The 22,571-nt window shown below is 44.4% G+C and overlaps 1 protein-coding gene across 2 annotated transcripts in view; it reads left to right on the top strand.

Moving 5' to 3' along the window:
• Positions 1–22,571, top strand: part of TMCC2 (transmembrane and coiled-coil domain family 2) — a 101,214-nt gene that overhangs the window by 8,743 nt on the left and 69,900 nt on the right. Inside the window, exon 2 of one of the 2 annotated variants that reach the window (XM_015419353.1) lies at positions 18,824–18,853. The exons of the other annotated variant lie outside the window; for it this stretch is intronic. Coding sequence (XP_015274839.1) covers positions 18,824–18,853 — 30 coding nt within the window. The remainder of the gene's footprint in view (positions 1–18,823; positions 18,854–22,571) is intronic. 2 annotated transcript variants of the gene reach the window in all.

Raw genomic sequence — 22,571 nt, 5'->3', positions numbered from 1 at the left:
CCCTTGTCTCCTGGTCCTTGTAACATTTATGTTGTTATTAAACTATCAGATTGAACTGGAACTACTATCATGACTATAGAAAGGTGTAAGCTGTTCCTGTTTCTCTTTAGAAGTGATTGCCTGTACATAGCCAGAATTCAGCATGGATGAAACCTTAAGCAAAAAAGAGAAAGTTTTTGTGTTGCCTCCTTCCTAAAATTAATGCCTAACTTTGGCTGCAATCCTAGAATCACTTACCTGGAAGAAAGCTCCACTGAATAACATGGGACTTGCTTCTGAATAGACATGCCTAGGATTACACCCTGAATCTGTCAATATATCTAATTTTCAACATGGTGAAATCTTTGGATACTTAAATCCATAGATTTGACAGAACAGACAAAACTCACCTTGAACAGACAAAACACATCTTTCTACAAACCTGAACAAAATTCCAGGGTTGCAAAAAAAAAAATCTGAATTAAAAAGCAGCACCTGTACTTTAAGAAATAAATACACACAGTGGCCATTGCTAGGTAACCATACATTATTGCCAGCCTTCAAGCCTTGGTTTCTGTCAGTAAAAGGCAGTGGGAGGGAGCAGGACCCTTTCAGCCTTTGAAAGAGCACTCAGTGGGGCCAGACCTAGCAGCAGCTGTAATACAATTCATTACCACATGACTTGCACATCTCACCTAGGGCCAGCTGCTTGCTACTGTTCAACAACAGCCACCCCACTAAAGCCAGTGTGATGTACTGAGTAGATTTTCAGAGTAGAATCTGGGTGACCTATGTTCAAATCTATGCTCTGCAATGGTGATCACTGAATGACCTTGGGCCAGTCATACTGTTTCAGCCTAATCAACCTCACAAGATTCTTGTAAAGATAAAACAGAGAACAGGAGAATGATGTGAGCTGGAAACATTGTAGAGAAAGACGGTATAAATAAGTAAATGATATAGCTGAAGATAAGGGGTGGATAAAATGTAGACTTGTTGGTGGCTGGAAAGGAGAAAAGGAAGCAGGGAAAGGAGAGGATATGGGGGCTGCCAGGAGGAAGGAAAGAGGAAATAGCATAGGTAGGGGATTCATTCGAAAGTCCAGTGACCCCCACAAGTCCTTGCAGGTTCAACACTGCACAACTGGGCCTGGCCCAGCCAGTACCACACAGCTTGGCCAGAGTTTTCCTGGGGAGAGGCTGTCAGAGGAAGGGAAGGAGAGAAAGTTGCAGATGGGGGGCAGATAAGGGTAGGTTGGCTGATGGATGGGGAGTAGGGTTGCCAGCCTTCAGGTCCCAGCAGGGGTCCCCTGGTTTCAGGGGCTTCTTCCCCCTGCAGACAAGCTGGCTGGTGGGAGAAACCCCACCACTAAACATGGACGTTGCTGTTCTGTGTCCCTGAAATGATGATGTCACCTGGAAATGATGCCATCGCATCAGGGATGCTCTGGCTTTTGGGCAAACTCTATGGTCTAAGCCCAATTTTACCATAGAGTTTGCCCAAAAACCAGAGCATCCCCCTGTGCGATGACCCCAATGTGATGACATCACTTCCGGGTGATGCCATCGTGTTATGAACATTGCGTGATGTTCATTCCCCCCTCCTGAAATGCCCCCCAAATCCTCCCAGCAGAGGAGCAAGGGGTCCTGGCAACCCTAGTGGGACGAAGGAAGCATGAAAAGGGGAGAGGCTGTGGGAGCTTTCAGGAAAGGGAAAAAAATTATAATGGGGGACAGGAACATGAGATGCCTTCCAGAAGTCCTTAAGGGTGCCTCTGTGTGTTCTCCACTGTCCAGTGAAGTATCAAAATATATAAACATAGGAACGTATACTGCTGTCATTCCTGCATTTTCAGGTCTCCAGTTGCATGGGTCATTCTTAGCCAAGATTCTGCATCACTGCTCAATTTGGCCAAGGAAGCTAGGCAAATAGGGTAAGAAGCTGCAATGCAAATTACTATTATTCAGAGCAATTTGCTGAATGGATTTTTATGCTGCTAATTGAGAAACTGAGATTTAGCTGTGTTGATTATGGGGTAGTATAACCTGTCAAATCCCTCTGTGCAATACAGTGGTGGGGCAAAGAGGTAGTGTGAACCAAGCTATAGACGTGGCAGGCTGACAACTGTCTCCATGAATGGGGTTGTGCTTTTCCCAACAGCTGTGCTTGCAGGGAGAACTGCTCGCTTCCTGTACATTCAGTTCAATTCACATTAATATTTTCTACTCATGCTCGTGTACACGATGGCATGTGAAGGATCTAAAAGTGTGAAGAAGAAATCATTGTGGTGGTGTGTTGGAAAATAAGAGGCTCCTGTCATTAGGCAGCAACTAAGGGAGAAAGGATTTCGTTCCTACATTGACAACTGCTATCTTTTCCTTGAAGGTGCTGGCATCCAAACTGGAGACCTTTATGTATACAAAACATGTTACACCCTCTCCCACACTCACTATAAAGGCACCTAGGAGAAGGTGATATGTTTTTGTAGATTTCTGTATCAAACAAATAGTCTAATACAAAACTTCTCACAGTCTATTGTGCTGAAAGTTTTGTTCTGGGGCATTTTTATTAGTTACATACTGATTTTCATCTGATCAGTCCACAAGTTCAGGGCAGTTAACAAAAGGGAACCGGTAAAGCCAATGAAATACATACTTAGTGACCCTTTAATACAAGCCGTGAACTCTAGAGTCTTAGAAACTGAAATGAACTCAAAGGGAAGAAGTGGCTCTTCCCATCTTTATACATTGTTCTATTTTACAGTTCCATTAGGGGCATTATATAATATGTTTTTAATTGGTTATGATGGATTATTTCAAAGTTTTCTTGTAAATGGCTTTGAAATATTTAAAGGTTGCAGGATATGGATGCCTTTAAAAGTAAAATAATGTGCTGCTAACAAACCATCTTCAGTAGGAAGCAGCCAATGTTTTGCATCATCTGAGGTTTCCAAACAGTCCTAGAGGAACGCTCAGGACAGCACTGCACTGGTTGCCTGTAAAGGTTTTCTGCCCACCTTCAGCAAGATCCTCTCACCAGCATGCAGCTCTGTCAGGAAGCAGGGACAGAAAGTCACCTTATGCACTCCCCAGTTCCCCTTTGGTAGTCAGGTCCATGGGGTCGCAAAGAGTCGGACTCGACTGTGCAACTGAACAACAACAAAAGTCATCAGCACCTCTCCCCCCCCCAATTAATTGCCTCTGACTCCTGTGCTGCCCAGAGGTACAACACCCATGGGTTTTTACCAGCGAACCAGAGGTAGCAACGGCTACCAAAAGAGTATTCCAAACCCTGCCTAACAGGAAACTGGTGTGTGTGTAAAGGTGACATTCTGCCTCAGCTTCCAGGCAAAGCTGCGTACCAGTGAAGGGGATCTTGCTGGAAGTGGGCAGAAAACCCTTACAGGAAAACCAGACAGTACTGAGTGCAGAGGAATCTTGTGCAATCTGGAAGTTGGCACACAGCTGGCACACCGTCTCTTGAGTAAGATCCTGCACAGGAAAGATGCAGGTGTTTTTTTATTTGTTAGGGAGGTTTCTAAGTCAGGATGGGAAAGAAGACTAATGGCAAGCAGGTGCTGCATAGCACAGGGACTGAGGATGGAGCTTCCTTGCCTGGGCATGCTTAGGAGTGGGTGTGTACGACAGCCAGAGAGAAATCCCGAACAGTCCTGCTTCCCAATAGAGAGATGTTGTTAACATGTCACAGAGATTGCATGTTTTCCTTCCCGGTTGTAAAACAAACTCCATCTGACCAAAGGGAGCTGTTCCTGGCTGTTCCCTGGCTGTGTGGCTCCATCCTTCTAGTCCATCTTCATAAACTGTCAAGCTCTATTTGCCCATCTGCCTCTCATCTGTAGCAAGCACATTATAGTAATCCATTTTAAAGGCCACTTGATGTATTACATTTTTCAGTTGCACACATAAAGATTTTTAGTACTTCTAAAATGTGTGAATGTGAAAATGAATGTTTACAGACGTGTATGTGTGCAGGTGCAGTATATGGTATAACTTTCTGTTGATTTTACAGTCAATTGTAAATATAGGGTTTTATATGTGTGTGTAAAGTGCTGTCAAGCTGCAACTGACTTATGGTGACCCTCTAGGGTTTTCAAGGCAAGAGACTAATAGAGGCAGTTTGCCATTGCCTTCCTCTGCATAGAGACCCTGGAATTTCCTGGCGGTCTTCCATCCAAATACTAACCAGGACCAACCCTGCTTAGCTTCAAAGATCTGGCAAGATGGAGCTAGCCTGGGCCATCCAGGTCAGGGCAAATATGGGGTTACCTCTACATTATGCGTCAAATGCATAATCTCCAACATTTCACAGTGGGGAATACACTTATGCCCAAGGATGGTACCAACCAAGGGCAGCTTCATCCTCATTGCTGAGGAGCCCCAAGCTGGCTGGGCCAGCAGGGATCTCCACAGCCAATAAGGGGCAACAGCTGTGCACCAAGCAGACACCGGGCACAGTTGCCGAACAACCCTCCTGACACTGAAAGGCGGCACCAAGCAACCTGATTGAAGGGAAGGGCAAGCGAGGCACATGGAGACTGTACACCCTCTGAAGCTGTCTGAGGAAGAAATGTTCTCATGCTGTTTTGCAAGTCCATAGAACCACCCTGGATGAGACAAAGGGAAGCAGGGAGTTGTATAACCCTCTTTTGTTCTGAGGTGAGGGATCCCTGGAGGGCTTTGGCCAGCTGCTCCAGCCCAGTGTTTCCCAACCTTTGTGTCAGGACCCAAAAGTGGGTTGTGAAGCTTCTAAAAGTGGGCCTCAGGCCAGCCCTCCCTAATGGCCGCTCCTGCCATTTGCATCCTTCTCTTCTATCCTCTCCAGCTTCTTCCCATTCTCATCTCCCCCCCTTTCTTTGTGACAATGATGGGGGGGGGAGCCATCCGGCAACTGGTAACTTTATGGTAGTAGCTGAAAAAAGTCGGGGAGGTTGGAGAATAAGTGGGAGCTGTTCAGCATGCCATGGAAAAAACCAGAGGAGAATAGAAAGAGGAGTGTGTGTGCATGGGCTGTGTCTTGGTGCTGATCCTTCAGCAGCCCCTTCAGCAATCTCTTGCCTCACTGCCCTCTACCTGCTGTGGGAGATGTAGTGCACTGAGCCCCGTGCTACCACTTTCTTCACCACTATCTGCCACCTTTGTGTATCTCCTCAACCCAGCATCCCCCAAGCAGACCTTCTCAAACTCTGGCTTTGGCCTAGCTGGCGGAGGAGGAGGAGGAAGAAAAAAAGTTGGTTTTATACACCACCCTTCACTACCTGAAGGAGTCTCAGAGCGACTTAAAATCACCTTCCCTTCCTTTCCCCACAACAGACATCTTGTGAGGTGGGTGGGACTGAGAGAGCTCTGAGAGAGCTGTGACTGACACCCAGCTGCCTTCGTGTGGAAGAGTGGGGAATCAAACCTGGTTCTCCAGATTAGAGTCCGCCACTCTAAACCACTACACCAAACTGGCTGGGGTTCATAGTGGGAGCAGCTGCTCCTTTTGTATTGGTTTCTCAAAAACATCTGGTTGGGCACTATAGAAAATGGAATGCTGGAACAGATGGGGCCAAAGTCATAGTGTGCCTAGGGGATCAGAAAACCTTCAGCCAGCCCTGGATGGGTCACCGTACAAAGTAAATTTGGACTTGTCACCATCTCAAAAAGGTTGGGAACCACTGCTATAGCCTACGGAGGGAGCCTTCAACACCACAGATGGAAATAGAGATACTTGTGCATTTGTCTGCTGTATTCATGACCTCCACAATAGCCTGTTCTGGACTCTTTTTGAAGCAGAGGGGGTATTTGCTCCTGATACACTTGGGATAAGACATAATCGCCAGTTCAATATCAGCCTCACTAAGTGCAACATGTGAAATGTCAGGGATTGCGCATTTAAGAGCATGTGCAAGTGAGACAAGATGCATTTGACTTTGTATCCTGCAGAATGGCAATTCCAGCAACTCACAACAACCTTTTAAAAAAGGCATTTCCAGAATTTCCTGAAGAGGCACAAAAGAGAGACTGTGATTTATTAGGAGCAAGTGCTAGAAAATCAGGACTGTCTCTGGTCAGTAGGCACAACTGAAGGCTAAAGTGAAACGGACCTAAGGAGTTAAAAATGCAGTGACAGTCCCCCAGGGCCCCAGGTCTGAATGTGTTACAGATGCACATGTCCCATACTTTCAACTGTCTGTTTTTCCTGTCACCCACCATGCAGACCATTTACTCATTTAAAACCACATGTGAAATGCAAAACTAACTGTGCAAAACTGTTGGGCTTGAAACAAGCATAAATATTCAGCTGACTTGTGTCTTTCAACCCTAAGTTTGAATGCGCTCAGGAATCTCTAGCTGTGTCTCCCTGTACTTTTATGTCTCCCTGCAAAGCTATTGCTGACCAAATGCTAAAAGCTAATATTTTTTTTTTCAGCCAGCCCTGGATGGGTCACCGTACAAAGTAAATTTGGACTTGTCACCATCTCAAAAAGGTCGGGAACCACTGCTATAGCCTACAGAGGGAGCCTTCAACACCACAGATGGAAATAGAGATACTTGTGCATTTGTCTGCTGTATTCATGACCTCCACAATAGCCTGTTCTGGACTCTTTTTGAAGCAGAGGGGGTATTTGCTCCTGATACACTTGGGATAAGACATAATCGCCAGTTCAATATCAGCCTCACTAAGTGCAACATGTGAAATGTCAGGGATTGCGCATTTAAGAGCATGTGCAAGTGAGACAAGATGCATTTGACTTTGTATCCTGCAGAATGGCAATTCCAGCAACTCACAACAACCTTTAAAAAAGGGCATTTCCAGAATTTCCTGAAGAGGCACAAAAGAGAGACTGTGATTTATTAGGAGCAAGTGCTAGAAAATCAGGACTGTCTCTGGTCAATAGGCACAACTGAAGGCTAAAGTGAAACGGACCTAAGGAGTTAAAAATGCAGTGACAGTCCCCCAGGGCCCCAGGTCTGAATGTGTTACAGATGCACATGTCCCATACTTTCAACATGTCCCATACTTTTTTTCCTGTCACCCACCATGCAGACCATTTACTCATTTAAAACCACATGTGAAATGCAAAACTAACTGTGCAAAACTGTTGGGCTTGAAACAAGCATAAATATTCAGCTGACTTGTGTCTTTCAACCCTAAGTTTGAATGCGCTCAGGAATCTCTAGCTGTGTCTCCCTGTACTTTTGTGTCTCCCTGCAAAGCTATTGCTGACCAAATGCTAAAAGCTAATACTAATTAGAAGCCGAAAAGTTTGCTTAATTTGGCTCAGAGGTGACTTTTGAGCTAGAAGCAACAAAGAGAGATTAATTGCGGCATTTGTAGTTGAAAGGGTGTGGTGGTGTTTTTTGTTTTTGTTTTTTTTAAGAGCAGGAATCCCAAACAGCAAATGGTTACCTTTTGCAAAATCCTTGGTGCTAAAAAAATGACAAAATTTAAAATGAAGTTAAAAAACAAATTCAATTTTTTAAAAAAACAACAACAACCTTGACCTGATTTAAAATGAAGTTAAAAAACAAATTCAACAACCTTGACCTAACAACACTGCCCATGTCTCATCTCTGCCTATCTCATTCCTGGATTCATTTCTATAATAGTTTGTAAGGTCCTGATAATAGGGATGAAGCAGCCTCTTGGCTCCAGTTCCCTGGGCTTTAATGCCCTCCATGGCTGAGGTGCCTTGGATGATAAATGCCAAAAGAGCTTTTCAGGCTTGAAAGGGAGCTAAAGGTCTCAGGTGACAGGCTCCTGTTCCATGCTGATACCATTCAACGGCACAGCGACCTCCTGGCAGCCTGATTTATACCGTTAGAAGAAAAGGATCTGGAGGAGACACACAGATGCATCATGACAGGCTGCAATTGTTCCTTTAGTCGTTGAAATGAATTTCTTTCTGCCTCACTCTAAGGAACGAAATGTGATCTTCATCCTTTTGTTGCCTGATGAGGCAATGGAAACAATATCATTGGCATTTTTTCCTTCTCTTGTTTCGGTCGCCATTTGGTACATAGCAACATCGTGCATAGTAGATGCACATTAAAACATAATACCCTCAGCTGTGGGACTGGAAGAAAAGTCTTACTGGATTTTACCAACTGCCCATCAAGCCTGGTGTCATGACAGTGGCATCAATGGCCAGTTCTAGGAAAGAATGCAACATTCAAGGATACTTTCAGAAACAAGAACCTTAGTATAGTTCTCCAGTCCCTGTGGCTCAGCTTCAGCAGCATGATGGCTGAGAATGTATGTCCTGATAATTTTTGACTGTGCCAATTACCTTATGGACAAGCTCCACTGAAATCAGTGGTACTAACAAAAAGTAAACGTACTGAGAGATCAGGGTGTTAAACTTTATTATTGCTACTGTTATCATCTACATAACTGTGCAGTCTTTTTTAGCTTATTTATAATCCCCTGACAGTACATACCAATTAGCCTATATGTACTGTGTTTATTCCAAAAGCAACATGTTTATCCCCAAACTTTGGGTACACTGAAACACAAAGATGATCTCAGTAATATACATTCTGTTGGAAATGTTATCAGCATCAAGGCAAATCCATGCAACCCCCATATAACTGGTTCATTTTTGTCATTCAGCAATGAATGCTTATGTTTGTACCAATGTATTTTCGTTGTTGTTCAGTCACACAGATGAGTCTGACTCTTCACGACCCCATGGACCATATCATGCCAGGCCCTCCTGTCCTCTGCCGTCCTCCGGAGTGTGCTCAATGTCATGTTCATTGCATCATTAACACTGTTTAACCATCTCATCCTTTGCTGTCCCCTTCTTCTTTTACCTTCAGTCTTTCCCAGCATCAGGGCCCTTTCCATTGAGTGCTCCCTTCTAATTTGGTGGCCAAAGTATTTGAGCTTCAGCGTCAGTATCTGGCCTTCCAGGGACCCATCAGGGTTGATTTCTTTTAGGATTGACTAATTTGATATTCCTGCAGTCCATGGGACTCTCAAGAGTCTTCTCCAACACCATAATTCAAAAGCATCTATTCTTTGGCGCTCAGCCTTCCTTATGGTCCAACTCTCACAGCCATACATTACTACTGGGAATACCATCGCTTTGACTATACAGATTTTTGTTGGCAGGGTGATGTCTCTGCTTTTTATTATGCTGTCTAGGTTTGCCATAGCTTTCCTCCTACGGAACAGGCGTCTTTTAATTTCATGGCTGCAGTCACCATTTGCAGTGATCTTGGATCCCAGGAACGAGAAGTCTGTACATCATTTTTAAATAGAAGTTCATTGTATGGTAAAAAGCATTCACTATCTGTGTGTAAATAAATTATGTGATTCACAATTTTATATAAATATGCTTATTTTGCATTAATTTTGCATATTTTATTATTTACTCAGTATTTTGAGGTTCTGCAGAATCTGGAATTTTTCGTAGGCCAGGAAAAGAGTAAAGAAGAGGTGAGAGTCAGTAGGTGCTGAAGGGCTGCAAGACCCCGCATTGCGGCTGCCACCCAAAACAGTTAAGCATGCTTAAATCCACTGATTTCAATGGGCTTAAGTGTTGGACTGTGAGCGAGGATGGGCAAGTAGCCATACAAACTCTGCCCCAAGACATTCCCTGCATCTTTTTGGTCTCTCTGTCACAAAAGAACAAGAAAAATGAAAGCTGAGGTTCTGGATTCTTTATCAGATTTATGTATTCATGGAACTGCAGAAGCAAAACATCTGTGCAAGTATATTCTTAGATACGCAATTGGATGGGTGATCTACAGCAGTAGTAGTTTTGGCATTTCATGTAGCATCAGGCATAAATCCTTTGCTCACACAACCTGTGAGCAGGTATGTGTCTACAAGCACATCTGATGATGGCAATTGGTTCTTTTCTCTGTTCTAGGCACAGTGTGAAGGCTGTTGTTAGGGCTCTAGTTGTTACATGTCCTTCTTATGACACAGTGGTAATGCTCAAACCACAACAGACTTTTAATGGTTGGAAGAAAATGCATGACTACACTGAGTCAAACCACACCATACAGCAGCAGAACCAAGAACTAATGTATGCTCATTGTTTTAGTAAGTATTGTTTGAAATCAACAGGTGTTAGTTTTGTTCTCAGTGAATTTTTGGTGCATTGAATTAGCCTTTGGAAATCAGAACCACACTGAGGGTTCAGACCAAAGATTTTGGAAAGATTTTTCGAGATATAAATCAGGATGTGAACATATTCCAAAGAGTTGTCCTGAATCACTTTTTCAGCATGCCAGAATTCAATTTAAAAAGCAACTTGCTTTGACTTCAGAAGGTATAAGATTGATTGTGCAAACATTAGTACTGTTTAATTATCCCTTTGTATTGAGAAGTGCACAGATAAAAGGAGAGAGCCCCTTTAAATTGGGCTACTTGAGAATCAAGCATCAAGTGGAAGAAGGGGGAGTGGCCCTATGCAAAGTGGCTAGGGAAAGTTGCTCGGACTTGAGAAAAAGGGGGGGGGAGTAAGAATTTGAAGAGGCTCCCTAGAAGACAGTTGGGTCCGGTTACTGATCACACTGGCCATGGTGGTTAATTTGGCTTGGAACTGGTTAAGGATTTGCTGCTGTAACGGTGGGGACAGAATTGGTAAGGCTGCACGGGAAGAGGAAGGGATGCCCAACTGACATTCTCCCCCCAAAGACAGAGACTCTGCATACGGCAAGAAGCAACATAGGATAGGGGGAAAGAGAAGAGAAGACAAGCAAGGGAAGAGGCAGAAGAAGAGAGGAGAGAAGAAGAGTGGGAAATAAGTGGACTGTCTCTCCGTTTCTCTTTTGCCTTCTATGCCCTCTTTCTTCCTTTTTGGGTTTGGAGGGGAGGGGGGATAACTAGTCTGATAGCTGGGGAGGAGTATAAGCTCAGGTAGGGCGGCAACATTGTATAGATTTATACATGATTATACCACGTGGTTGACGGAACATAATAAAAAAGAGGATTACTAGGTTAAAGGAATGGGAGTACTGGTAGAGAAGTGTAAGAGGTTTGAAGGGAGTAAGTATTTGCTAGTTAGCCTCTTTCTTCTTCTTTCTTTCTCTTTCACCTAATCTGGGTTTTTTTAGTTAGATAGATTTAGATAGATAAGTTTCAATAAGATAGATAGTTAAGTAGTCAGTTAGATAGATGCAGATAGATAAGTTTAAATAAGGTAGATAGATAAGTACAAGAAATAGTGAAAATAAGAGTGGAAACAAAAAGCTTCTAAATAAAATAAAATAATAATGTCAAGTAGAACTAGGAAGGCATCTGCCCCATCGCCGGGACAAATGAAGGCGGTAGCAGCAAGCCTAGGTCAGACAGGTACAAAAGAGTTACAGGCATCTTTCAGGTATGTTGTAGGTATGTAGGGCTATCTTTCAGCTATGCTCCTGCAGAGTGCAGGGGTTGGGACTAGATGACCTGCAAGGTCCCTTCCAACTCTAACATTCTATGATTCTGTGATTCATACAGGAAAGTGTTTCACAAATGATGAATGAGGTAATTCAGAATGCCCTGCCCTTTTTGGTTGCTAAGGCAATGGAACCATTACAAACAAAACTCGATGCTTTCACACAACAAGTATCTTTACAAATCAAAGAGTTTAAAAAACAAATTCTAGAGAACAAGCAGGAGATATCAAAACTGGTTGCTTCGACCAATAAAATAGAAAATAAAGCAGAAGAAGTAGACTAACAAGTACAAGATTTAAAAATGAAATATGAAGCGATGGAATAATCATTAATAAATGTAGAGATGGAGAAAGCCACCCACATTCTAAGGTTTCAAAATGTACCAGCAAAAAGAGATGAGAACATAAAAGAAGTGATGGCGGAAGCTTTAGCTAAACATTTAAGTATAGGAACATCTAAAGAAATTCTTGAAGAGATGGAGGCGGTATACAGAAGAAATTCAACGTATGCCAAAAAAACCCCAAAATACCCAGAGAGGGCTAATGAGATAGTATATAGATGGCTACTGCCGGAAGGAATTGTGTTTACATACAAGGGCAAAAGACAAAAGATAACTTCAATATTTAAAGTGGAAGATTTTTGGGACAGTGTCCCGGTTCAGGGATCCCGGGACTTAACCCACACCCCCCAGAGACCCCAATGACCACCAACTCACCCAGGGAACTGGCAGACCAAGAAGACCCCGCCTTGTCGAGCCCCGTCAGCACAGCAGGGACACAACGGTCTGACCCCACCTGACCACGGAGCACAGAGCTGCAGGGAGCAGCAGGAGAGGCCGACGACGCCAGGGAGAGGCTGACGGTGGCCCCACGACCTCACGAAACCCTACACGCCAAAATAACTACGACCACACCTCGGCCACGGGGAAGGCGTCGGAGCTTATCAAGGGGGCGGGGCTGGGAGGAAGGAGAGGGAGGTGGGGATGGGAAATGGCGCTGAGCGAGGGAGTTGGCTATAAAGGAGAGGGAAGCGAAGGGGCTGGGGAGGAAGGATGTGCTCGGAACCACCTGACGCTGGCAGAGAGAGGACGCTGACAGGCTGGGGAACTGAAGCATGGAGGTAAAGGGACTTACGGAGTGGCATTCAACTTCGTCCCCTACCCATCTGAGGCCCCAATACTCCCCCTCTATTTTACAAGCCTCGTCTCTCAGAGCTGTCGGCCCTCCCCTGCCTTGAGACATCACAGCCATGGGAGGGTCTGCCCCTGGTGCCCGGGGTGGGCTTGACAGACAGATATGGGAGAGACCTGGGACGTAGAGATGGAGAAAGCCACCCACATTCTAAGGTTTCGAAACATACCAGAAAAAAGAGATGAGAACATAAAAGAAGTGATGGCGGAAGCTTTAGCTAAACATTTAAGTATAGGAACATCTAAAGAAATTCTTGAAGAGATGGAGGCGGTATACAGAAGAAATTCAACGTATGCCAAAAAAACCCCAAAATACCCAGAGAGGGCTAATGAGATAGTATATAGATGGCTACTGCCGGAAGGAATTGTGTTTACATACAAGGGCAAAAGACAAAAGATAACTTCAATATTTAAAGTGGAAGATTTTTGGGACATAAGGAAGATCATAAGAATTTATTAGAATGTAGAAGATTAGGGGAATGTTTTGTTGCAGCAGATAAGCAAAAAAAAGAAAAAGAAAAAGAGGGGTGGCAATATATTAGACCCCGCCTTGTCGAGCCCCGTCAGCACAGCAGGGACACAACGGTCTGACCCCACCTGACCACGGAGCACAGAGCTGCAGGGAGCAGCAGGAGAGGCCGACGACGCCAGGGAGAGGCTGACGGTGGCCCCACGACCTCACGAAACCCTACACGCCAAAATAACTACGACCACACCTCGGCCACGGGGAAGGCGTCGGAGCTTATCAAGGGGGCGGGGCTGGGAGGAAGGAGAGGGAGGTGGGGATGGGAAATGGCGCTGAGCGAGGGAGTTGGCTATAAAGGAGAGGGAAGCGAAGGGGCTGGGGAGGAAGGATGTGCTCGGAACCACCTGACGCTGGCAGAGAGAGGACGCTGACAGGCTGGGGAACTGAAGCATGGAGGTAAAGGGACTTACGGAGTGGCATTCAACTTCGTCCCCTACCCATCTGAGGCCCCAATACTCCCCCTCTATTTTACAAGCCTCGTCTCTCAGAGCTGTCGGACCTCCCCTGCCTTGAGACATCACAGCCATGGGAGGGTCTGCCCCTGGTGCCCGGGGTGGGCTTGACAGACAGATATGGGAGAGACCTGGGACTACAGGAGGAAGACCTAAGTGAAACTGAGGAAGATTGTCAAGATCAAGGTGAAACAGATTCAAGAAGGGAAAGGGGGGGGGGAAGCAAGGAGATTTACTCCCAGGAATGTAGTTACAAGATCACAACTCAGAAAAGAGGAAACAAAAAATAAAGATGAGCGGTCATAGGAGAATTAAATTATTATCAATAAATGTAAATGGGTTAAATGCACCACAAAAGAGAAAAAGAGTCTTCCACCAAATTAAGAAACATCATGGAGACATAGTCTGTTTGCAATAAGGAAGATCATAAGAATTTATTACATTGTAGAAGATTGGGGAATGTTTTGTTGCTGCAGATAAGCAAAAAAATAAAAAGAGAGAGGTGGCAATATATGTGTGAAGAGTTATCTTCACCCTGAATTAGTATTTGAATCCAAAGATGGTAGAATCTTGATTGTAAGAATCCGAAAAAGAGGGGTGGCAATATATTTGAAGACTTATCTTCACCCTGAATTAGTATTTGAATCCAAAGGTGGTAGAATCTTGATGGTAAGAATCCAGAGGCAAGCTAAACCAACTTTAACAGTGAATATATATGCGCCTAACCAGTGCCATGACAAATTTTATGACTCACTATGAGAGGCAATAGCAGCACAAACATTTGAAGATATCTGTATTATAGGAGACTACAATGCAGTTCTTGACAGATAATTAGATAGGAAAAACCAATTAGGGAAACAGAATCGAAGGAATGAACTTCCAAAAGCTTTTCTACAATTAACAGAAGTAAAAATTGTAGACGCTTGGAGAATAAGGAATATAGACAGGAAAGACTTTACTTACTTTTCCGCAAGGCATAAATCGTGGTTGAGGCTAGATATGGCCTGGGTATCAACAAATCTTATAAATGATCTTTTAGAAGTGGAAATACTACCATCAACCTTTGCGGATCATAATCCTGTTGTTTTAATAGTTCAAGATATTCCTAAAAGCCTCAGATAGACAATGAAGACCTGGCTACTTAATAATAAATATTTTGTAAAGGAAACCAAAGAAGAATTTATCGTTTTCTTTAAGCATAATATTCAACATGACACTCGCATAGATATAGTATGGGACGCCTTTAAGGCGTTCGCAAGAGGTAGACTAATTAGACAGGAAGCCTGGTTAAGAAAACAAAAGCGACTGAAATATGAGCAAATCGAAATGCAGATCAAAAAGGAAGAAGAGAAACTGAAGGAAGAACCATCTTTGGAATAGCTAAGATTCAAATTAAAAAAGCTACAACATCAAATGAACTGCCTTTTGACACAAGAATTAGCAAGGAAATTAGACTACATGAAACAATACTACTTTGAAAACGCAAGTAAACCAACCAAGTGGTTGGTATATAAATTAAGGAAAGAAAGAGATAAAAACCAGATTAGGTCATTAAGAAATGAACAGGGAGAGGAGAAATATAATTCTAAGGATCTAAAAACATTATTGAGAGTTTCTATAAGAAATTATATCAACAAAAGGAGAAAGACCAACAAGATATAAAACACTTTCTTGAAAAATATAATAAAAATAAGTTTACAGAAGATCAAAGGAAAGTCTTGAATGAACCAATTACGATATTAGAAATAATGGAAACAATCAGAAAATTATAGAAGAAGAAAACACCAGGACCGGATGGTATACCAAGTGAATTTTATGAGATCTTCGAAAATCAGATAATACTGCCATTAAAACTAACAATGCAGAACATCCACCCAAAGAAGAAAATACCAAAATAATGGAATGAGGCCCTAATTACATTAATTCATAAACAAGGAACAGACGAGAAAGATGTCAACAATTACAGACCAATCTCTTTATTAAATGCTTTAGCACGGGCCTGGAAAGACGGGGGGGAGTCAGGGAGAGCTTTCCAGGGCCTGGAAAGGTGGTGTGTGTGGGGGAATTCACAACTTACTTCTTCTCTCTCCTCCCGGTCGATTGAGGGGAGGGCTGCTGGGAGCAGGGGGTGGGGCTTCCTACATGTCCCCGCCCCTTGGCCTGCTCTCTGCTGGAGCGTTGCTCCGGTGAGCTTTGGGCCAAAATGAGGCCTGCAAGCAATAATAGAGTTAAAAGTACTACTAAAGTGAGAACTATTTTTACTGAACATAATTCCAGATGTATATAAAAAGCAGGATAAGTATTTGATTATACATGTAATAACGACTGCCAGGATTCTGTTCGCTAAATTTTGGAAATCAGAAAAAACTCCATCAAGGGAAGAATTTGTACAGAAATTGCTATAGCCGAAATGGATAAGTTAACAATATTGCTAACAATATTGCTGCAGGGAAAGAGGGAAGAAGCATTTGATAAAACTTGGGCAAATGTATATGAGTGGATTGGTAATATAACAAAAAAGTGGAACGGTGTATGAATTGAGATGTATGGTTGGTTAAATAGTTAGAAAATTCTATTGTAAGTTAGAAATGCTTTCAGCATATAGCATGAATTACGGATATTTGGAAAACTGAAAATAATAATTTTTTAAAAGATTGATTGTGCAAACCGATTTTAGCTGGGTTTTTAGTGTGCAACCTATTTGTCAGCAGTATGGAATACTTTTTTCTTGACAAAGGTTCTGCAACTTTAATAGCTGTTTGAGAGGCAGAAATTGAACTCGTGTCTTTTCTCTGTCGTTGGATCATGTAGCAACTGTTGAATTTCAGTGTATTGTGTAGCTGCTAAAGACACATGGGGTCTTTGCAATGTAAAAAACCCCAAATCTATTATGTGAAAGTGCAAATTCATTATCTGTTGTTTCATTCTGTTCTGCTACACCTCTCAGGAAGTTTTCCAGCTGAAGCTGGGTAACCATCTGTTCAGAATTCTCTACTTTGGATTTCCTGCACTGAGCAGGGGGTTGGTTTGGTGGCCATTAAGGTCCCTTCCTACTCTATGATTCCATAATGCTATTCATAGAGATTTACTAGAATGGTTGCACAGGGAGCATTATATTCTGCTACCTCCTAACAAAATGTCATTTTACAGAAGAGTTAAGCAACCAAATGCCCATTTTCACACTCAGAAGAATCTGCTGCCCTATTTTATGCAGTATGTTTTACAATTAAAGGTTTATGGGTCAGGACCTACCTGCCAAAATTAACAGCCCCTTAGATTGTAAAAAGAGTGAAGTTTTTCTTCAAAGGAACCAACAAATTAGGTTTAATGACTCATATTTTAGATGCGATTCCATTGAATAGTACAAGCAGGTTGTAAGAGGTAAGTCTGTTGTTCTGGTGTTAGGCTGGTAAGGACAAGAGTGAAATAAAGCCCATTGGGAAAGAACAGCAGAGCAGAAAAGAAGGCACCTCTACTGCAGTCCTATCAACATTGAACATTTAATCAACAAAAACTAAATATTGAACTCTAAACTACATTAAAGGTAAAGGTTTCCCTTGCTCGAAAGCCAGTTGAGTCTGACTGCTAGGTTAGCAGGAGCTCACTCCGTCACCTGGCACTAGGGTCTCGAACTGCCGAGCGAAGCTCAGTATCTTAACCTCTGAGCCGCCGTGGCATTAGTTAATCTTAATTGAGTTTGTGTTCTCAGAATTTAAGTTAAAGAATCTATGCAAATAAATCTTTATCTGGCCAACAGACTTGTACTGCAGCTCTCTGGCTGCTAGAATGCACCTAGGCTCTACAAGGGCCTTGGATAAATGTTCCCTTAATGAGTGCAATCTAAAGTGGGATTTAGCCTCAGCCAGAGTACTCCACTTTATTAATCTTGATCAGATAATCCCAAATGCATTCATCACGCAAAGTGTTGATTAGGCTGTTGAAAGAATGTGTCAGCCCTCCCTCAATTAATCAATTAATAATTATGGGTGCACAACAGACAAAAGAAAATAAAGTTCAGAGGTTTTTGTCGCTGAAAGGCCTTCTTAGAACAATGGGGGAAAGGGCTGGTCTAGAAGGACATTAATGCTATATCACTAACCTTTGTCATGTCATGCTTTTCCTGTGACCCATGAAACAGATCTCCTTCTGAAATTAAATGCCCGTCTCTTTGTTTAGTGATTCCTGTTGTTCTGGGCAGCTATGTAAGTGTACAGATGCATGTGTTCATGTACAAGCTCAGGGCAAATGACAGTGACAATTAGGGTTGACAACTCTGGTTTGGAAATTCCTGGAGGTCTGGGGGTACATCCTATTTGGGTTTTGGGATGGAAGGGACTGGCAGTTTACTGCCATAGAGTCCACCCTCCAAACTAGTCATTTTCTCCAGGGGAACTGATCTCTGTAGTCTAGAGATCAGTTGTAATTCTGGGAGATCTCCAGGCCCACATGGAGGTCGGCGACCCTAGGTGACATGGGGACAGGCCACCTGGCAGTCTAAGTAGACCGACATTGTTCTAACGCTAGCAAAAGTGAAAGGATTAACTAATGCTATAAAAACCTTGTACCGATATTCTTGCATATATGCTCATATGTCTTCATTATCTTAATTCTCGATCATGGATCCAGAATGTTTACACATGCACAAACCTACATGCCTTCTAGAGCACCCACAAAGTGTACACCGATTCACTGTATAACAAGAAGAATGGTATTGGTATCCATTCTGCATGGGTCTAGATACCCATGTTTGCATGGGTCTAGATAGTTTCTTGATGCCATAAGTAAATTACTGTGATCTCTCAGCTGTTACTCTCTTGCTAGCATTTGTTAGGTACCCTTGAAAAACTATTTCCCATTCTTTGTGCAATGACCTTGGCTGACCTAACTGTGAGGAGGCTGCAGCAGTAAAGATATTTGACTCTAGCTGTTCTCTCCCTTGAGAGGGATTCCTTGCATATGCTTCATAGAATCCACATCTACCTGCTGGTGCTTAAGCAAAAGTCTTCAAAATGAATGGGCTGTTAGGGGCCTAGAAGAGGCCATTCCTGGATCTGGTTAGGAAATTAAGACCAAAAACATGTGCAGTGTTCAGGGAAGTATGCAATAAGCATACTTTTCTATAGTTGTGAGTATCTTAACATTACTTGGTTGCTTTCCCATGAGGATATTAAACTCAGTGCCACAAGAGTGTGGCAAATCAGGAAGTAGGCTTGCCAAGTCCCCCCGGGAGGCCAGGAAACCCCCGCCCCAGAGCCCCGTTCCCCGCCGGCGGCAGATCGGGCCCCGGGGGGAACCCCACCCCGACGTGCGTGTCACCTGGAAGTGACGCGACCACGGCGGGCATGCTGGGGGCAGGGCCACGGTCATCCGAGGGAAAACTTTATGGTTTTTGGTGCGCTGCAGACGCCGGACGGGAGTTCCCTGCTCCAGAGGAATTTTCACTTGGCAACCCTATCAGGAAGTAATCTGGGGAAAGGACTTTTTCTTCCTATTAGACATAAATTGTCTTGGTTGACAAGGCATGAACTAAAAGTACCCCTGTCACGATCAGGGGCCTATAGTGGTGCAGCCTACAGGCTCTAGGGAGGCCTAGTGGCTCCAGAAAAGCCTGTATGGGAGTAGTCATCAGAGCCTATATTTCCCATGTTCCCTCTGGACCCTGTGATTGGGTAGCAGGAGATTTTGGAGGGAAAACTATATCAGTAGGTGTCCCAACCCCGAGCGGCCGGGACTCCTCCCAACCCCCCAGCCAGCCCCAGAGGCCCACCACTCACCGCCTCGGAGCCAGGGGGAAGACCAGCAAAGGAGGCCCGATGGCCAAGCAGTGGGAGCATTGGGCGCTGCCATCCCAATGACAACGAAGAACCTACTGTGCCAGGCAAGGCCTCTGGTCCACAGGCCCCGCTGGGACACAGATGGAGGGGCTGGAACTGACAAAGGAGAATTCGGCTGGCCCAAGGGTAGAGCAGATGACAGTAACAGTGGGGTTCGCGCCGCCACAACAGGAGCCGCAGTGGTCAGACCCACTCCAGCGAAGGACTGCGTGGCCATACACCACAACCCAGCCCCGCCCGAAGCTCTGAGAGAGCGTCGGAGCTTATCAAGGGACGGGGCCTAGCCAGGAAGAGGAGGTGGAGTAACAGGGGAGGGGCCTGGGAGCGGGGCCTGGGGATAAAAGAAGGATATGAGCCAGAGGGTCGGGGAGGAGAGGCTGGCTGAGATGACTCCGGAGGGCAAGAAGGAGCGAGCGAGACAGAGAAGGAGCGTCAGAAGGCAAACCGGGGCTGAAGGACTAGAAGGGTGACTCTAACCCTGTCCCCTGCCCAATCTGGGACCCTGGCCATCCCTCTTCTTGGGGCCCCAGTGACCAGAGTGACCGTAGTCTAAGGGAAAGGATGGCCACCAGTGGGAAGTCACCCGGGGCGGAGGCGGGACTTGACAGCAGGGGAACAGAGGATGGCGCCTGGGAAGAGGAGATAAAAGGCCTTACCCAGAGTGGGAGGGTGGTCTCTCTCTCAGGGAGCAGGGCTGGTAAAGCTGCTGCAGACAGAGGGATCCCTCATCCAAAAAGGGGTGAGTTAGACTGTGAACAGGTATCTAGGGAAGGCTAGGACTGTATAGACAGATGCGTTAGGATTTATTATTTTACTGATTTACCTGACTTTGCTCATTTTTCCTACTTATTATAGATCTAAAGTTGTTGTTAAATCTCTTAATAAAACTATTTGTTACTCTGCCTGGGTCCTCATGCCTCATTTGGTCATGTACAAGGAGAAACCTGTTGTAAAAGTACTGTAAAAAGGGGTAGGGTGGGTGCTCTGGGCCCTCACAAGGAGACCCATACCAGAGTGGTGGCCATTAGTGAACTTTCCTAGCCGCTGCCTGCAACAACCCCTTAAGCTGGAGTTACAGTGCAAATGTAAACCAGTTTATTTTACCCCAAAGAACGCTGACACGTACAGCTCTGTGACACTGCTGGTGCTTTTCTGTTGGTGATCTCTGTTAGGACCCTTCTGAACTATTGAATGGGGGTGGTAGGAGGTGGTGGTTAGACCAGATCTGAAACTGTGTTCCAGCCAGAAAGCCCTATGTTTAGTCCTTACAATTTTCAGTTAAAGGATGTCAGGGAGCAGCAGGTCTGTAGCCAGGATTTTTAAAGTCAAGGGGCATTTAAATTTCTTAGGGGGCACGGGCTAATCAAATTAAATGAATATCCAGCTCCTTCCCCACATCTGCCACCGCTTGGGGGCCCTGAGGTAGCTGGGAAGTTGTGGGGCCCTGCCAGTAAGTCAGGGGGCCGAGCCCAAGATGCCCCACTGTAGCCACAGGCCTGGGGGGCAGGTAATTGGAGAGATTTTTCTCTGCCTGAGATCTTGGAGAGCCACTGCCAGGATGAGCTAGATGGACCCTTGGTTCTTCTGTATCTTCACCTCTCTTTCTGTTCTGTGCTAGGATTACTGTGAGAGTACAAAGCTAGTCCTACAATTCTAGGGCTGGAAACTGGTAATAAGTACTGCTGCTTCGGTGCTGGGGAAGTACTAGGGTTGCCAGTCTCCAGGTGGTGGCTGAAGAGTTCCTGGAATTACAGCAGGTCTCCAGGTTATAGAGATCAGTTACCCTGGAGAAGATGGCTGCTTTAGAAGGTGAACTCTGTGGCATTTTACCCCACTGAGGTCCCTCCTTTTCCCAAACTCCACCCTCCCCAGGCTCTACCCCAATCTCTAGGAATATTCCAAGCTAGATCTGGCAGCCCTAGGAATTACTTATGTGGCATAGGAACTGTGCACTACGGGCATGGGAAGAAGAGGGTAGAGCCACCTTCAAGTCTTGGTGTCCTAACCTCAGACCCACAGACTGAACCCCGAGTTTCTGCCACCTGAGTAGCTATGTGCTGCAGACTTGGTAACAATTCTTTGTTTTGAGAGTCAAGCACCAGATACAGTGCTGGCCTGTGCTCTAGGACAGGCTAGGACACAAGAGCTTGTCAACACTACCACATGACAGCTGAAATAATAATGTTGCTCTGGACCAAGTCTGAGGGTCTTCATATCCTGCTGCCTGAGAACTTTTAAAAGCATAATTAGGATTGCTGGACTGCAATATGCCTGCATACTTGTAAGCAAATATCTTCTTTTTTAAAAAATGTATCATTCCTTCTTATGAAAAAACCACCGTGTAAGCAGTGATATACTGAGCAAAAATAAAATATTTTGGAATTTTGTTTCCCTAAAAATGAAATGAATTACAGACATAAGAGAAGCCAATGTTGGATCAGACCAATGGCCCATCTAGTCCAACACTCTGTCACACAGTGGCCAAAAATACCAGGTGCCATCAGGAAGTCCAGCAGTGGGGCCAGGACACTAGAAGCCCTCCCACTGTTGCCCCCCCCCAAGCACCAAGAATACAGAGCATCACCTGCCCCAGCCTGTGAGTTCCTATCTATACCTTGTGGCTAATAGCCACTGATGGACCTCTGCTCCATATGTTTATCCAGTTCCTTCTTGAAGGTGTCCATGCTTGTAGCCGCCGCTACCGCTTGTGGCAGTGAATTCCATGTATGAATCACTTTTTGGGTGAAGAAGTACTTCCTTTTATCTGTTCTAACCCGACCGCTCAGCAATTGGAGTGCCCACGAGTTCTTGTATTGTGAGAAAGGGAGAAAAGTACTTCTTTCTCTACCTGCTCTATCCCATGCATAATCTTATAAACCTTGAACATGTCACCCCTCAGCCGTCATTTCTCCAAGCTAAAGAGCCCCAAGCGTTTTAACCTTTCTTCATAGAGAAAGTGTTCCAACCCTTTTATCATTCTAGTTGTTCTTTTCTGCACTTTTTCCAATGCTATAATATCCTTTTTGAGGTGTGGTGACCAGAACTGTACACAGTACTCCAAATGAGGACATACCATTGATTTATACAGGGGCATTATGATACTGGCTGATTTGTTTTCAATTCCCTTCCTAATAATCCCTAGCATAGCGTGGCCTTTTTTATTGCAGTCACACACTGTCTTGACATTTT

The sequence above is a fragment of the Gekko japonicus genome, unplaced genomic scaffold (genome assembly GCF_001447785.1).
Source record: "Gekko japonicus isolate JY-2015 unplaced genomic scaffold, Gekko_japonicus_V1.1 scaffold276, whole genome shotgun sequence".
NCBI lineage: Eukaryota > Metazoa > Chordata > Lepidosauria > Squamata > Gekkonidae > Gekko > Gekko japonicus.
The sequence above is the reverse complement of the archived record's forward strand: the minus strand, read 5'-3'. Positions and strand labels throughout refer to the sequence as shown.